This window comes from Triturus cristatus, chromosome 5_2, assembly GCF_964204655.1.
Source record: "Triturus cristatus chromosome 5_2, aTriCri1.1, whole genome shotgun sequence".
NCBI classification, from domain to species: Eukaryota; Metazoa; Chordata; class Amphibia; order Caudata; family Salamandridae; genus Triturus; species Triturus cristatus.
Genome location: NC_140588.1, coordinates 393,035,558 through 393,048,484, shown reverse-complemented (window position 1 = coordinate 393,048,484; position 12,927 = coordinate 393,035,558). Strand labels below are relative to the sequence as shown.

At 41.3% G+C, this 12,927-nt stretch overlaps 1 protein-coding gene across 6 annotated transcripts in view; it reads left to right on the top strand.

The window, feature by feature from the left end:
- MAK (male germ cell associated kinase) overlaps nucleotides 1-12,927 on the top strand; it is a 553,788-nt gene that overhangs the window by 402,321 nt on the left and 138,540 nt on the right. For all 6 annotated transcript variants that reach the window (XM_085607273.1, XM_085607269.1, XM_085607275.1 and 3 more), the window contains exon 11: nucleotides 11,966-12,102. In XM_085607273.1, the coding sequence (XP_085463399.1) occupies nucleotides 11,966-12,102 (137 nt within the window). The remainder of the gene's footprint in view (nucleotides 1-11,965; nucleotides 12,103-12,927) is intronic.

Below are 12,927 nucleotides of genomic sequence, written 5' to 3'. Positions count from 1 at the left end.
AACTACATAGTAGTTTTTGAGAAATTAGCGTTTAAAATATGCTTGGAGTGGACCTGAATGGGTTTAATCATGAGCAAATGTTGGTTGATATCTGGACAGTTGCTATCCAGATATGGTCTCATTGGTCAATCTTGATTGGCTTGCCATAGCATGAGCAATATGTTGCGACAACCATTACAGGACTTTGGAACATTGTACCAGTATTCTGAAAATGATTTAAAAATATATGTATAATGAGGCAGGGAGAGCACACCCTGATATCCAGGTTCATGTGGCGAGGAGGTCTCAAAGGGACCACCGCTTAATTGACTGGCCATAGCATGAACAATATGTTGTGGCAGCCATTACAGGACTCCGGAAACTGGTCCCCGTTGAAATTTATTGTAGTGAAAGACTATTTTTGAGGGCCCCAATAAGGAACACACATAACCGGTGAAAACAGATTTTAGCTACAATACAATTCATTTGTTGCTAATACCATAGTAATTTTAGGACTTGTGGCGTTCTAGGGTGATTTTGATCTCTGAAAAATGCTGATCCTCTGCAGGGCTTTGATTAATCGTGTTTGAGAGAAAACAGTTTTCTCTCATGATTTTCCCATACAGGTTATGGAAGGTGCTCCAGAAGTTGAAACAAGAACAGGTTTTCTATAAGTTCACACTACAGGCCACATCAGGAACCAATGAAATACAAGGATGTTGCCGTGATGGCAGAATTTATGACTTTCTCAAGGATGCTTAACTGACCAATTATGTGGTCACTATAGAAGGCGATGTCTGTCAAATTCCTTCAGTCGCTTACGTATGGCTGTGAAATAATCCTTGATGGAGCTGCCAGGCTGTTAGATCTGCTACTGGCATAAGCACACAGAACTGTATACTGAACTTCACATTACAGGCTCAGCTCCGTTTGAAATTTAAGTTTACCAAGCAATCCTGGGCGATCAGATGCCCCTCTCTTAAGATGTGTTAAAAATTCAGGTTTGCATTCAAAAACTTCTTGGCATCCAGAGTCTGGCACAAAATAAACAACCTGAACCCCCGGGTTCATCAAGACTCTGTACAAGCATTACAAATTTCCAGCGTCCCGGACACCGTGATGTCACCCTCCATGTTCAAGAAACAACTTAACAACATCACAAAAATTCACTCTTTGCAAGAGGAGAAAGTAACTTTAGCAAAGAGAACTCATGTGGAAGGTCATGAACGTCTACAGTCATATAAAGCAACAGTCCTATTGTGTTCTATTTAAAGCTCAAGTTTATGCACTTAGGCTTGGAATCCACCCAACTCTGGATGCCAAACCCCTTGGACAAAAACTGTTGACAGTGAATCCTGTGGATTGTGTGACTTTGGTAAAGAAACCATGATTCACATCCTTTGCATCTGTCTCACTCGGATGCCAAACGCAGAGAGCTGTTAAGAGGGATCTTTATCCAAAAACAGGTAGGATCATGCAGCCAAGCGCTCATTGCAGCACTTAGCCCCGAGTACACGCAACTAAACATACGATTTGGCAAGCTTCCGTTCAACTGCAAAAACCACCGGGAAGAACACACAAACCCCTTGACAATCACCCACTGGAAATGACATTATACAAATGAGCTCTGTAACTTTAGCCCTGTGAAATCGGACAGCAATGAGACTACATCAACATGCCCATCCCTCTGACAACTATTTGTTCGCTTCTTGATCTCTTGCCAGGTAAGGCTTTTATAGGCAAGCACCATCACCTTAGTACTCACTAGCATCTTAGTTCCATTGGTTCAACAGCAAAGTGATTTTATTGGTATGTGTAGCCATTTTAATATTATTGTGTCCGAACGCTTGATGGTGGGAGTGTACTTGATGGGTACACTCATTCCAGCACTTACTGGCTGGATAAGACCTTTATAGGCACGCATTGTCACTTTAGTACTCATTAAGCACCTTAGATCCATTGGCTGGACAGCAAAGTGATTATATTGAGAGGTTTAGCAGTTTTAGTTTTATAAATTGTGTCTGAGTGTTTGACAGCCATAGTGTACTTGATAGGCACGGCCATTTCAGCACTCATCCGCTGGCTACCAAGGAGAATATAGATACTTTCAATCACTTTCAATTTTACAAGTGCGTACTGTTATCAGTCCTCGTATTGTTGAAGATCTGTCTTGTTATAAATAACATGGATAATCTTTTTATCAGTTAAATTGTGGGAATGTGCAATGGTTTTAATTAACTATGCACTTCTTGAAATAAATGAAAGTAAGTTCACACTGTCTTCCTCAGCCATGTGAGAACAAAGGCTTATCAACTGAGTAAAACATGTGCTTACAGCAGCAGCAGCCCGTCAGTTGATCCCAAAGTGTTCTACTGAAGCTTCACAACAGTGTTCTAAGAAACAACTAGAGAGCTCACTTTCTGTATATATGACAAAAGTATGCCACACTTAAACGTCCTCTTTATTGAAACAAACCTGTAAATCTGAAAGCATTGGGCTGAATTGTGGGAATTTGATGATGTCTCTGCAATTGAACACTCAGAGAGCGGATTTTTGAGAGCGCTTGCTTCCCTTCCCAACTAGTACTCTTTTGGCCGGCTATATCGGGACTTGGGCATCAAGAGGTTTTCAGCTAAAGCCACCCCAAGGCCTTTTCTCTTTTGGCAGAGAATATGGGCTATCCTGGAGCTTGCCCAGTATGCTGAAGCTTTACATGATATAACTATGGTGGATACATTTAACCAAATCCAACGGTTGAGATCCATGAAGAATCTGCTAACTGCTTTAGGCTTTGGGGAATGTTGGTCACATCCTACGGCAGCACCCATGCCATCGAAGGGTGCCATGAAGAAACAGTATTGGGATGAGCAAGTAGGGATGAGTAAAAAGGGGTGGGTACACTAATTGGTAACTTTCTCAGTTTTAAATCATAATACAAAAATATTGGGACTTGATTTCTGTCCCTTTCAACAGGAAACTATACCATCAATTCCAAATGAAGGCATTACCTTTAAGATTGTGTACCTCAAAATGGGCAGGTTTCAACAGTGGTATATATTTCTTTTTTGTAGTTTACAAACTGAGTCCGTACTGAATGTCTTGTTTGTATATCTTGCCTATGTCCAGCCCCGTTCAGCATGGCACCCATTTGTAGACAACTGGGTACCATTAGTCATCTTGACGCAGTGAGGATATTGAAAGCAGATATTTGCCCTTTGTCTACAGGGTAGCAAAGTTCCTGGGTACTAGGTGGTCGATAAGACATCGTAGGGCTAATTTGAGCTAGATGTGGAGCTATAAGTGGGCTCTTTTATTAGCACATCATGGTTACATACCTATGGATGTTGTACAGTTTGTATTAACCAGACAGTACTATTTTATGCATTGTCCTTTTATATTCGTGCTGCTAAAATTTAGATCTCTTTGTGTCGTGTTCTTTTAATATTTTATATATTTATCGTATTTCATATGGTTGGATGTTCTTTGATCTTTTATGGCTTCGGACGAAATAAAGATATTTGATGATGATGATGAAAGTGTTTCCTTTAGAAATGAATGAAGTTAAGCAGTTAATTTTGTCATAGAAATTATGGTTGGTGTCTAGAAAGCTAAAATGAGAACACATTTTCTATAAATTCTAAAATATCGCTTGATCAATGTCAGGAACAAAGTCTGTAGTGTTGATGGAAACAAGACCTTACAACACCAGCAGCAGTCTATCAGCTGATGCCCCATTGTTTCGTCTGCAGCTTCACCACAGTGTTCTAATGAACGACTAGCATACTAACATTCTATGTTCATGACAGGTGTGGAACATCGGAAAGCCATTTTGATGTAATCAAAGTTGTAAAACTGAAAGAATTTCCAACAGAGGATATAGCAGTAAATGTCAAAATGAGGGGTTACTTTTAGTTAAGAAATTATGATTGGTACTCCTGAAAACTAAAATCAGCACACATTTTCCAGGAGTTCTCAAATATCTTTTTCATCCATGTCTGTAAAACGTTTTACATGCAAAGTGAAATGTACTTTGAACACCAGCATCTGTCTATCAGCTAATTCACTAGTGAATAACATCAGCTTCACCACCGAGTTCTAATGAACAACTAGAGCACTAACATTTGGTATACCAGCAAAAGTGAGGCTCTCCTGAACACTATTTTGTTGGAATATGAGCAGTTGAATTTAAATACTTTCCTGAGGAACAGGATGAAGTAAATCAGCATTGAGAAGTTAATGCAGATCTAAAATCAGTGGGTTAAACATTTGAGGGGAGGTCGTTTTTTTTATTTGAGGCATAATGCAATTTTAAAGAGGCTAAAAATAGTTAAAGAGGTAGATATCTGCATTTGTACAGCAGCCCCTATCCATATCAGTTTACTCTTTATGTGCATATTCCCAGTAGCGTAACAGCTCCCTAATTTTAAAGTAGTAAAGATATTGTAAATAAATTTGGTGCACAGCGGTGGTTGTGCGCCTGCAGAGGGACATCCATTTAAGATTGGTTGCAGGTCCAGTGGCCAACTGCACACGGTCAGAGGCTGTGCGAATTGGGGGTTGGCTGCCAGTGGTGGGTTGGAAACCATGCCTGATCATGAGGCCAGGGCCTGCCTTCAACACCCTATGCGCATGGCCTAAGGCCTTGCCAGCGGTGGCTGGGCAGCCGCAGAGAGTCAGGCCCTAGGCCAATTTATAATATGCTAAAACAGAAATTTTCTGAAAGAAAATGGTAAAGTGACATTATAGTTAGGTGTTGAAATGAGACTAGTCCGTACGTTAAAACAAAACCCACTGAAATACACCAGTTAGAGTTTAGTCAATTAACTTCATTTGCACTGCTTATGACTTTACATATTATGTCGCTCATGCTGTTAAATGACATCAGTCATTAGATTTAAAGTACAAAATTGTTCAAACGATTCAATACCGTGGTGCCCAAGGTAATATGCAAGGTCATAAGCAGTGCATGATGGGCACGCAAGTTATATTTAATGGACTAACTTTAGCTGGCATATTTCAGTGGTTTTGGAGGGTTTTAATCATTAGCTATTCCACCAAAGCTTACTATTGTTCTACTTAGCAGTATGGCTCCAGAATACATTTAATGTGGTCACTTAAACACTTTCACCATATTGACCTACTTTTTCAATTAAAAGAAATTTGGCATCTTATGCTTTCATTAGAAATTTGATGTAATTGCCTACCAAAAAGAATTTAGTACCTCCATAATTATGGTACCTCGCTAAGTCAAACTTGCAGATCGGACAGCTGGTATTCCATTTCAATCATCCTTTTTTAAGACTCCACTGATAAAGAAGTCTGTTATCTCCAACTCGGGGGCTGGTAACTAATTAATGGTTTGGAACTGCAGCTGTGGTCACAGACCATTAATGCATTCGTTTCTGAATCAGAAATGAGGGATACATCCCTTTCACACACCCTCATATTTGTAATTCAGAAAAAATCTCTAAAGCCCTTGCATAAATTAGAAAGTATTTTCCAACTTGCAAAAGGACTTTTGTGCATCTCGCCCATTACACAGTGTTCCATTGGAATGGAGTAGCAATAAACACTCGTCCTTCTTTCCTACCATAAGTAATTTCAAATAGCCTATACCATTACCAGTATTTATAAGAACCCCCAATCCTCAATAAAAAAGTCTCTTCACACACCAGATGCTAAGAGAGTCCTTTGGACTAAATTAGGATGTCGGATCAGCTTTTTGTATATTCCAGTTCCATTAGAACTAGTATTCAACTTCTAAACATTCCATCTTTACGTAGATTGTAAGTTGCATTCTCACTGGACAAGAGGTAAATGCTTACTGTAGGTTATTGATGGAATATCCATATTTTGGAGATACTTAATGCAGCAAAATGGATATTCATACATATTTTCACGTGAAACCGGTACCTAGCCTCCATGCCAGACCCAGGAATGCATTGCACCACTTTAAGGAAACTGTTTGGTTAGGCTTTACATGCTTTTGCGTTGAATTTTTATCTACCATTCTCCACCTGCTTTGCCACATTTAGGTTTCTATTCTATTGAAATGTTTGACTTTAAGTGGAGTTCCTAGAGTGAAAAAGGAAATGTTATTTGTAAAAATAGTTTTCTTTCATAGAATTTTTACCAATATTATTGAACACTGAATATCTCCCCCCCCTTCACTTGTGCCTTGACACCGGTCATCTGTATCTTGACATAGTTCATATTGTTGTTGAACGATACTGTACTATAGGCATCTGCTATGAACGAGATGGTGAATATTATGCTGTTCTCCTTGATGTTGAAGAGCTACTTTTCAACAAGTGTCTTGATGCCACAATGAACAGTGAACCCCAGTCCAATCAATCAGGGAGATTGTAAGCACGCTACTCACTAGTGAGGGTCTCAAGGCGCTGAGGGGGTGGGGGGGTTGGGGGTCTGCTGGTTTCTTTAGCCGGAGAGCCAGGTCTTGAGAGTCTTCCTGAAGGTGTTCAGGGTGGGGGCGAGTCTGATGGTCTGCTGGGAGCTCGTTCCAGGTCTTGGCTGCGATGTGAGAGAATGAACTTCCTCCTGCTCTGGCTCTGTGGATGCGCGGGGTTTTAGCCAGTGCGAAGTTAGAAGATCGGAAGTTTATTTTCGGAACGTTGGAGTTGATTCTGTCGTTGAGGTATTTGGGTCCGGTGTTGTGTAGTCATTTTTATGTTTGGTTGAGGATTTTGAAGGTGATTATTTTCTCCACGGTGAGCCAGTGGAGCCTTCGTAGGTGTTGGCTGATGTGTTCGTGCCGGGGGATGCCCAGGGCGAGTCTGGCGGCGGTGTTCTGTATCGACTGTAGTCTCCGGAGTAGGGACTTGCTTATGCCGGCGTAGAGTGCGTTTCCATAGTCCAGTCTGCAGGTGATGAGTGCGTGAGGTGACTGTCTTCCTTGCCTCAGGGGGGATCCATTTGAAAGTCTTGGGGAGGATGCGAAGGGTGTTGAAGCAGCTGGAGGTGACAGCGTTGACCTGTCGGTTAATGGTGAGGGATGAGTCGAGTACGATGCTGAGGTTTTTGGCGTGGTCCGAGGGTGTCGCTGGGCTTCCGAGGGCGGTCAGCCACCAGGTGTTGTGCCATGCTGAATGGGTGGTTCCAAGGACGAGGACTTCTGTCTTCTCTGCGTTAAGCTTTAGGCAGCAGTTGGTCATCCAGACTGCGACATCCTGCATTCCTTTCTGGAAGTTGAGTCTGGCGGTGGCGGGGTCTTTGGTGAGGGAGAGGATGAGCTGGGTGTCGTCACCGTAGGATACTATGTTGAGGCCATGTTGTCGGAAGATGGTGGCGAGGGGGGCCATGTAGATGTTGAAGAGGGTCGGGCTCGTGATTACCCCTGTGGGACTTCGCAGATGATTCTCGTGGGATCGGAGATGAAAGGTGGCAGTCTGATTCTTTGGCTTCTTCCAGTGAGGAATGATCGGATCCAGTCTAGGGCTGTTCCTTGTATGCCGGCATCATGTAGTCTGGCGAGGAGTCAGTGGCGTAACAAAAGTTTAAGGGCCCCCCCCTGCAATGTGCATGGAGGGGCCCCCACTCCGGATTTTATCCGGAGCGCTCTGACCTGAAGACTGTGCTGAGCGGGCCCCCTGCAGCTGGGGGGCCCCGCACCGCAGGGGATGCGGGGGCCTGTATTACACCCCTGCGACGAGTGTGCGGTGGCAGATGGTGTCAAAAGCTGCTGATAGGTCCAGTAGGATGAGGGCTGCGGAGTGGCCTTGGTCTAGGAGGGTGCGGATGTCGTCTGTGGCAGCGAGTAAGGCGGTCTCAGTGCTGTGGTTGCTTCGGAATCTGGATTGGGATGGGTCGAGGATGGCATTGTCTTCGATGAATCGTGTCCGTTCCCTGTTGACTGTTTTCTCTGCGACTTTGGCCGCGAAGAGGAGGAGTGAGATGGTCCGGTAGTTCTTGAGGTTGGTGGGGTCAGCTGTGGGTTTCTTGAGCAGGGGCCTGACTTCCGCGCGTTTCCAGTTGTCTGGGAAGGTGCCTGTGTCGAAGGTGGTGTTGATGGTGTTTTGTAGTTCGGGTGCGATGGCGGCGGTGGTTCTGTGGTAGATGTGTGGGGGGCAGGGGTCAGTGGGGGCCCCGGAGTGGATGCCTTTCATGCTCGAGGCAGTGTCTTCGGCCGTGATCGGCGTCTAGGTGGAGATGGTGGGCTGGCTGGTGTGTCTGGGGGGCGGACATTGATGTCAATTGTCTGAACTCCTTAGCATTGTTCATGATTTTCCTTTTTCCTTCTATTTCTTTTTACCAGAAGTGTTCCTTCATAGTGTTTTACGGTTCTTGTAGACATCTTGGGGCGTACTAGTGAGGACATTGCTTAATGTCATGACTATCAAGCAGACTAAGTATAGAAAGGTCACGGGATCCTTCTCTGACTTCATCCCACACCTGTAAAATTGTACAAAAAGTGAAGGCATTTGTTATCTGCAGATTTTCTTGCAGGAAAAGAAAATAATGAAAAAAGCAGCTGAAAGCTGCAACTAAGACTTACGGTGCTTCCAAACTGGATAAAGGCCAGTGTTGGTGTGTCCTCACTTTGGAGTGTGGAAAGATGAACTGGAGTTGAATGGCCTTGGCTATGCCTTATGGAATAGCTACTTCAGCCTTGGAGGCACCATTCCCTACCTTTAGCCTGAAGGCTATACATATCTATACAGACAGTATCTTTCATTCAACCTATATTTTTGAAACCAGATATTTCGAAAAGTTTACTGTCATACGTACAGTGATACTTATGCAGATGTTTTTGTATTTGAAATTAAAGAAAATTCATCTAAGTTAGAAAGTAATTCTTTGAAATTGTTTCAATATTTTCTAAAATAGAATTTTCACTTGTATAAAGTGTTGTAGGACCTAGCAAAAATGTGTAGATATTCCATGTTTATGAATTCAGTAAAGATTCCTACGATAGAGAAAACAGTATTACAAGTACGAAACCGGTTTTTCTCATCCTCTTTTGAATCTTTACTGCAGTCAGTTTGGGTGGAAAAAAATATAGAATATAGTGGTCCGTTGCTCCCTGCTAAAAACAATAAACACAAGAGTATCAGCCAGCTTCCTCTCCTATCTGGCTGCATTTGCTCTTGTTTTAGTAAACCAAATGGCATTTTGAAATTTTAGCTGGAGAAAATATATGTCTTTTAAAATTCTCAGTGGTTTCTACAGATATTAATTATATACATATTACTAAAAAAACAGTTTGAGAATCCATTGACAGGCATAGCCATTGAACTGTTCATGACATCTTTGAAGAGTTCTACAATGCATTTCTAAGATTACAAGTAAGTAACTTTTCCTTACAAAAAATGCTAAGAGCATATGGGACAGAATGATCTTCTCCATGGGCACCATATATGATTGAGATCTGCCAGTGAGATTAAATCAGTCTCAACCACCAAAGGAGAAGCTTTCCTCCTCTTCCGCGTAGATACAAGAAACAAACAACCTTAATATTCCTTGACCTTTCTGATACTTGCGATACGGTAAACCTTGAAAGCTTCAGGTATCTTGTGGTCAACTCTGTAATCAACAAACTGGGCAGGCACATTATGAACTGCCTTGGCTTGAATCAATTCACTTCTTTCTAACCATAACCAAACAATCATTGGCAAAGCCAATCCATTTCACCTTTTTAATGCGAGAGAGAGAGGGGGACAGGTTGTTGGCTTTGCAGATACATGTTTGTAAAGCACCGCTAAAAAAAAAAAAAAAAACAAATTGCAAAATCTATAGGAAATGCAAACACCTATGCTTGTTATCTCATAATTATACTTGGGTGCAATTTTTTCAATCTTTTTAATCGATATGGTAGTTCCAAGTAACGTTTCATACAGGATACTCTGAACAGAGGTTAAAAAGTCCATTGCACATATTCCAGGTTTAAGACTGGCAAATGAAACAAATGCTAAGTTATGGGCCTCGAAGAAACGTCACATTCCAGTCACACCAAGTACACTTTTTCTGCATTATACGACACATAAATGAGTGCAGCAGCTCGCTCCTCCCCCCAACTCTATAAATATACCCTTTTTGTACCAATGCCTGTGCTTTCATGCAACATGTAGAATACAGAATTGAAACAAAACCCACCTGATTAAATCTGCTCTTTAGTCAAAGCCTGTCAAAACCATACCTGTTGCTTTCGTAGATAAGCTCTGAGAGGTAGGAGCAACATGGAGAGTGAGGAAGGGACAATGAGTCATAAATGGCACATAGCTGAGAGAGCAAGAAAACATTAATTTCATAGAGTGCTAAAAGAAAAAAATAGTTACTTGATGTGAGCAATAGAAGGAGGCAAGTCTATATTTAAAAGTATTGTAAAGAAGCTATGCTCTAGGGGAGGGACAAACTCACAAAGAGGAAGGTAATCTATTGATAAAGAAGCTCAGAAACAAGAAAGTGACGTTGACAAGAAAACCTGACCAATGATAATCAGTGGACTGATCCAAAGCTTGACTCTAAGTTTTGGTATTGTCCCAAAAAAGATAGTAGATTCCAGACATCTAAAAGGTGTTTGTAGGTGAGACCAAAAGATTTACAATAAGTACAGTGGACACCACTTGGGAATTGTTATCCTTTAGCATACCCAGAGAATCAATGGTCTGTTGTTCTCTCCTCAACTTATAGATATTTCCTCTGGCGCAGTTCCTCGATCAGTGACACTCAATCCATGTTAAGCTGGCGAACAGCACAGAAAGCCAGTCTAAGAAAAACGCGTGCATAAACTCAGAGAAATCAGAAATCCTAGTAACATAATCATTCTTCACCATGCACCAACACCATTGAGCACCACTGCCAACTTTGCATATAGGAACTTGGGGATTATCTTTCTGGCTGAACTCTCTTTTGTGCCCAAAGTTAATATAGTGGGCTAAGGGATTAATATCCTTTTTACAGAATAGCCTCCTTATCTTATCAATCATCCTGGGGAGCTCACAAGAGTGTAGGCCATGACCCGACTTGATTACTGTAGCATATTCAAGACTCCCTAAGACACTGATTGAGAGGCTCCAAGGCTGCAACATACAGATACCTCTTAAAAGACCAAAGCTTCATAAGCGTGACCATATAAAACCAGCATTTGAACCATTTCACTATTCCTGGTGGGTCAAGCCCCTCTAGCTTGTTTACAGATTTTACTGTGGAAAAAGGCCAAAGATACTGTTGCTGTCTGGCGCCTACTAACTACCTGCCAGGATCCTTTGTCCATCGTCTCTAGACAGCATCACACACTGATCATTTAAATGGTCTCAAACATGGAGGCAGATCCCTGCTAAACTAGGGTCGTAAGCTGTGGTACAAACATATTTGCAAAGATTTCTACCTTACGGATCACAAGTTGACCGTATTTTTCTCATCTTTAGCACTCTTATGTAATTGAAAGGAGGTACATAGCACTCTTCAGAACTTCCTAATATATCTTTTTGGGTGATAATGTTAAGATTTCACATTATGCCGATGCAGACCACTTTTTTTTATGCGCTGCATTAACTTTCTCCTACTGGATCAGCAACATTTCTGTATTGTATTTGTAAAATTGTATGCAGAGCAAGAGATACAGTACCTTCAGCCATATGCATAACCAGGATATTACTAGTCACCTCCGAGTTTTCTTGCCATAGAAAGGTGCTCAAGATTGTACTTCTACTGGTCATGGAACGTCTCTGAAACTAGATATATCCTAATTTTTCGACAGTACAAAAATTAGGATGGGATTCGTAGAAAAAGTGTTGATTAAAGTAATTGTATTAAGAATGGAATTGTTGTAATGGATTTTTTCCCAATGAGTGATTTTCGTATTAGACCAGATTGAACTAAATTTGAAATATCCCAAATGTAGTTGCAGTTTTAAATGTTTTCAGAAAATTCTAAGCTGTGAATTGTGATTTTACAGCCTACACCTCTTTCTCGCAAGCCTACATCCTTACTCTCCAATAAAATGAGGTTTTGTGTTTTGTTCTGGCAGTGTGCCACAACCAGTACCATGTGGAGTGGAAGCAAGCAAGATTAACTCAAATGCTGCTGTTAAGAGAGCAGAATCTGGGCTATCAAATAAGTCATCAGCTAGAGAACAATACCTGAGACAATCACGATATCTTCCAGGTAAGAAAGATACAACAGAAAGCTTTATGGCAAAGGTAAAGTAACATATTTTTGTGTGTTAATTTAAAATATGTGAACATATATCCCTCATATCTAGTTACCTATGGCCTTGTGAAAAGTAACTCATCCAACTAAATATTCAGATTTACAGTTCTGTCATATGTTGAAAATACTACATTTGAGCAATACCTCTTAGCTCCTTTTTATAGCTAACAGGTGATACAAAGCGAAGAGGCAGCTGTAATTGTGAAATAGGTAAATACTTGACCTCTTAAAAAGGAAAGATTATAGTCCTTTTTTGTGCCTCATTTGAACAAGCTGATATGTCAGATCCACTGACATAGTTGTGGTTATTACTCATGCTTGTTCTGCTGTTCCTTTACCTAGCTATATTTCCTTTTTATATACCCACAAGTTAGGTAAAATCTTTCCTAAGCCAAAGCGTCAGAAAATTTTGATTACTTTTATACAATTTTGCCACTTCCTAGGTCTCTCCTATCAGAAACCAGTGGGTACAGTGCAATTTAAGGGTGGGACCCAAAAACCACTTCTTAATGCTGTTCAGTTTAGGCCTTCTCTTATCACACATCCATCATGATTTATGCTTGGTAACAAAGTCTATCACAGTGCAGTTGGTCACCCTCGCAGTTCTGTTTTTTTCCTCTGATAGATGTGGCTTGAAACTTGTTTGCCTTGCTCATTTTTTTCATAGTGCAGGTCCTCTGCCCTACACACTTTTAATCCTTCTAGTTTTTTCTTCTCTTCACCTGTTCAACTTGGATACCTCTGACAGTGGGTGGTGGTTTTCGACCAATGTTCAAGTTT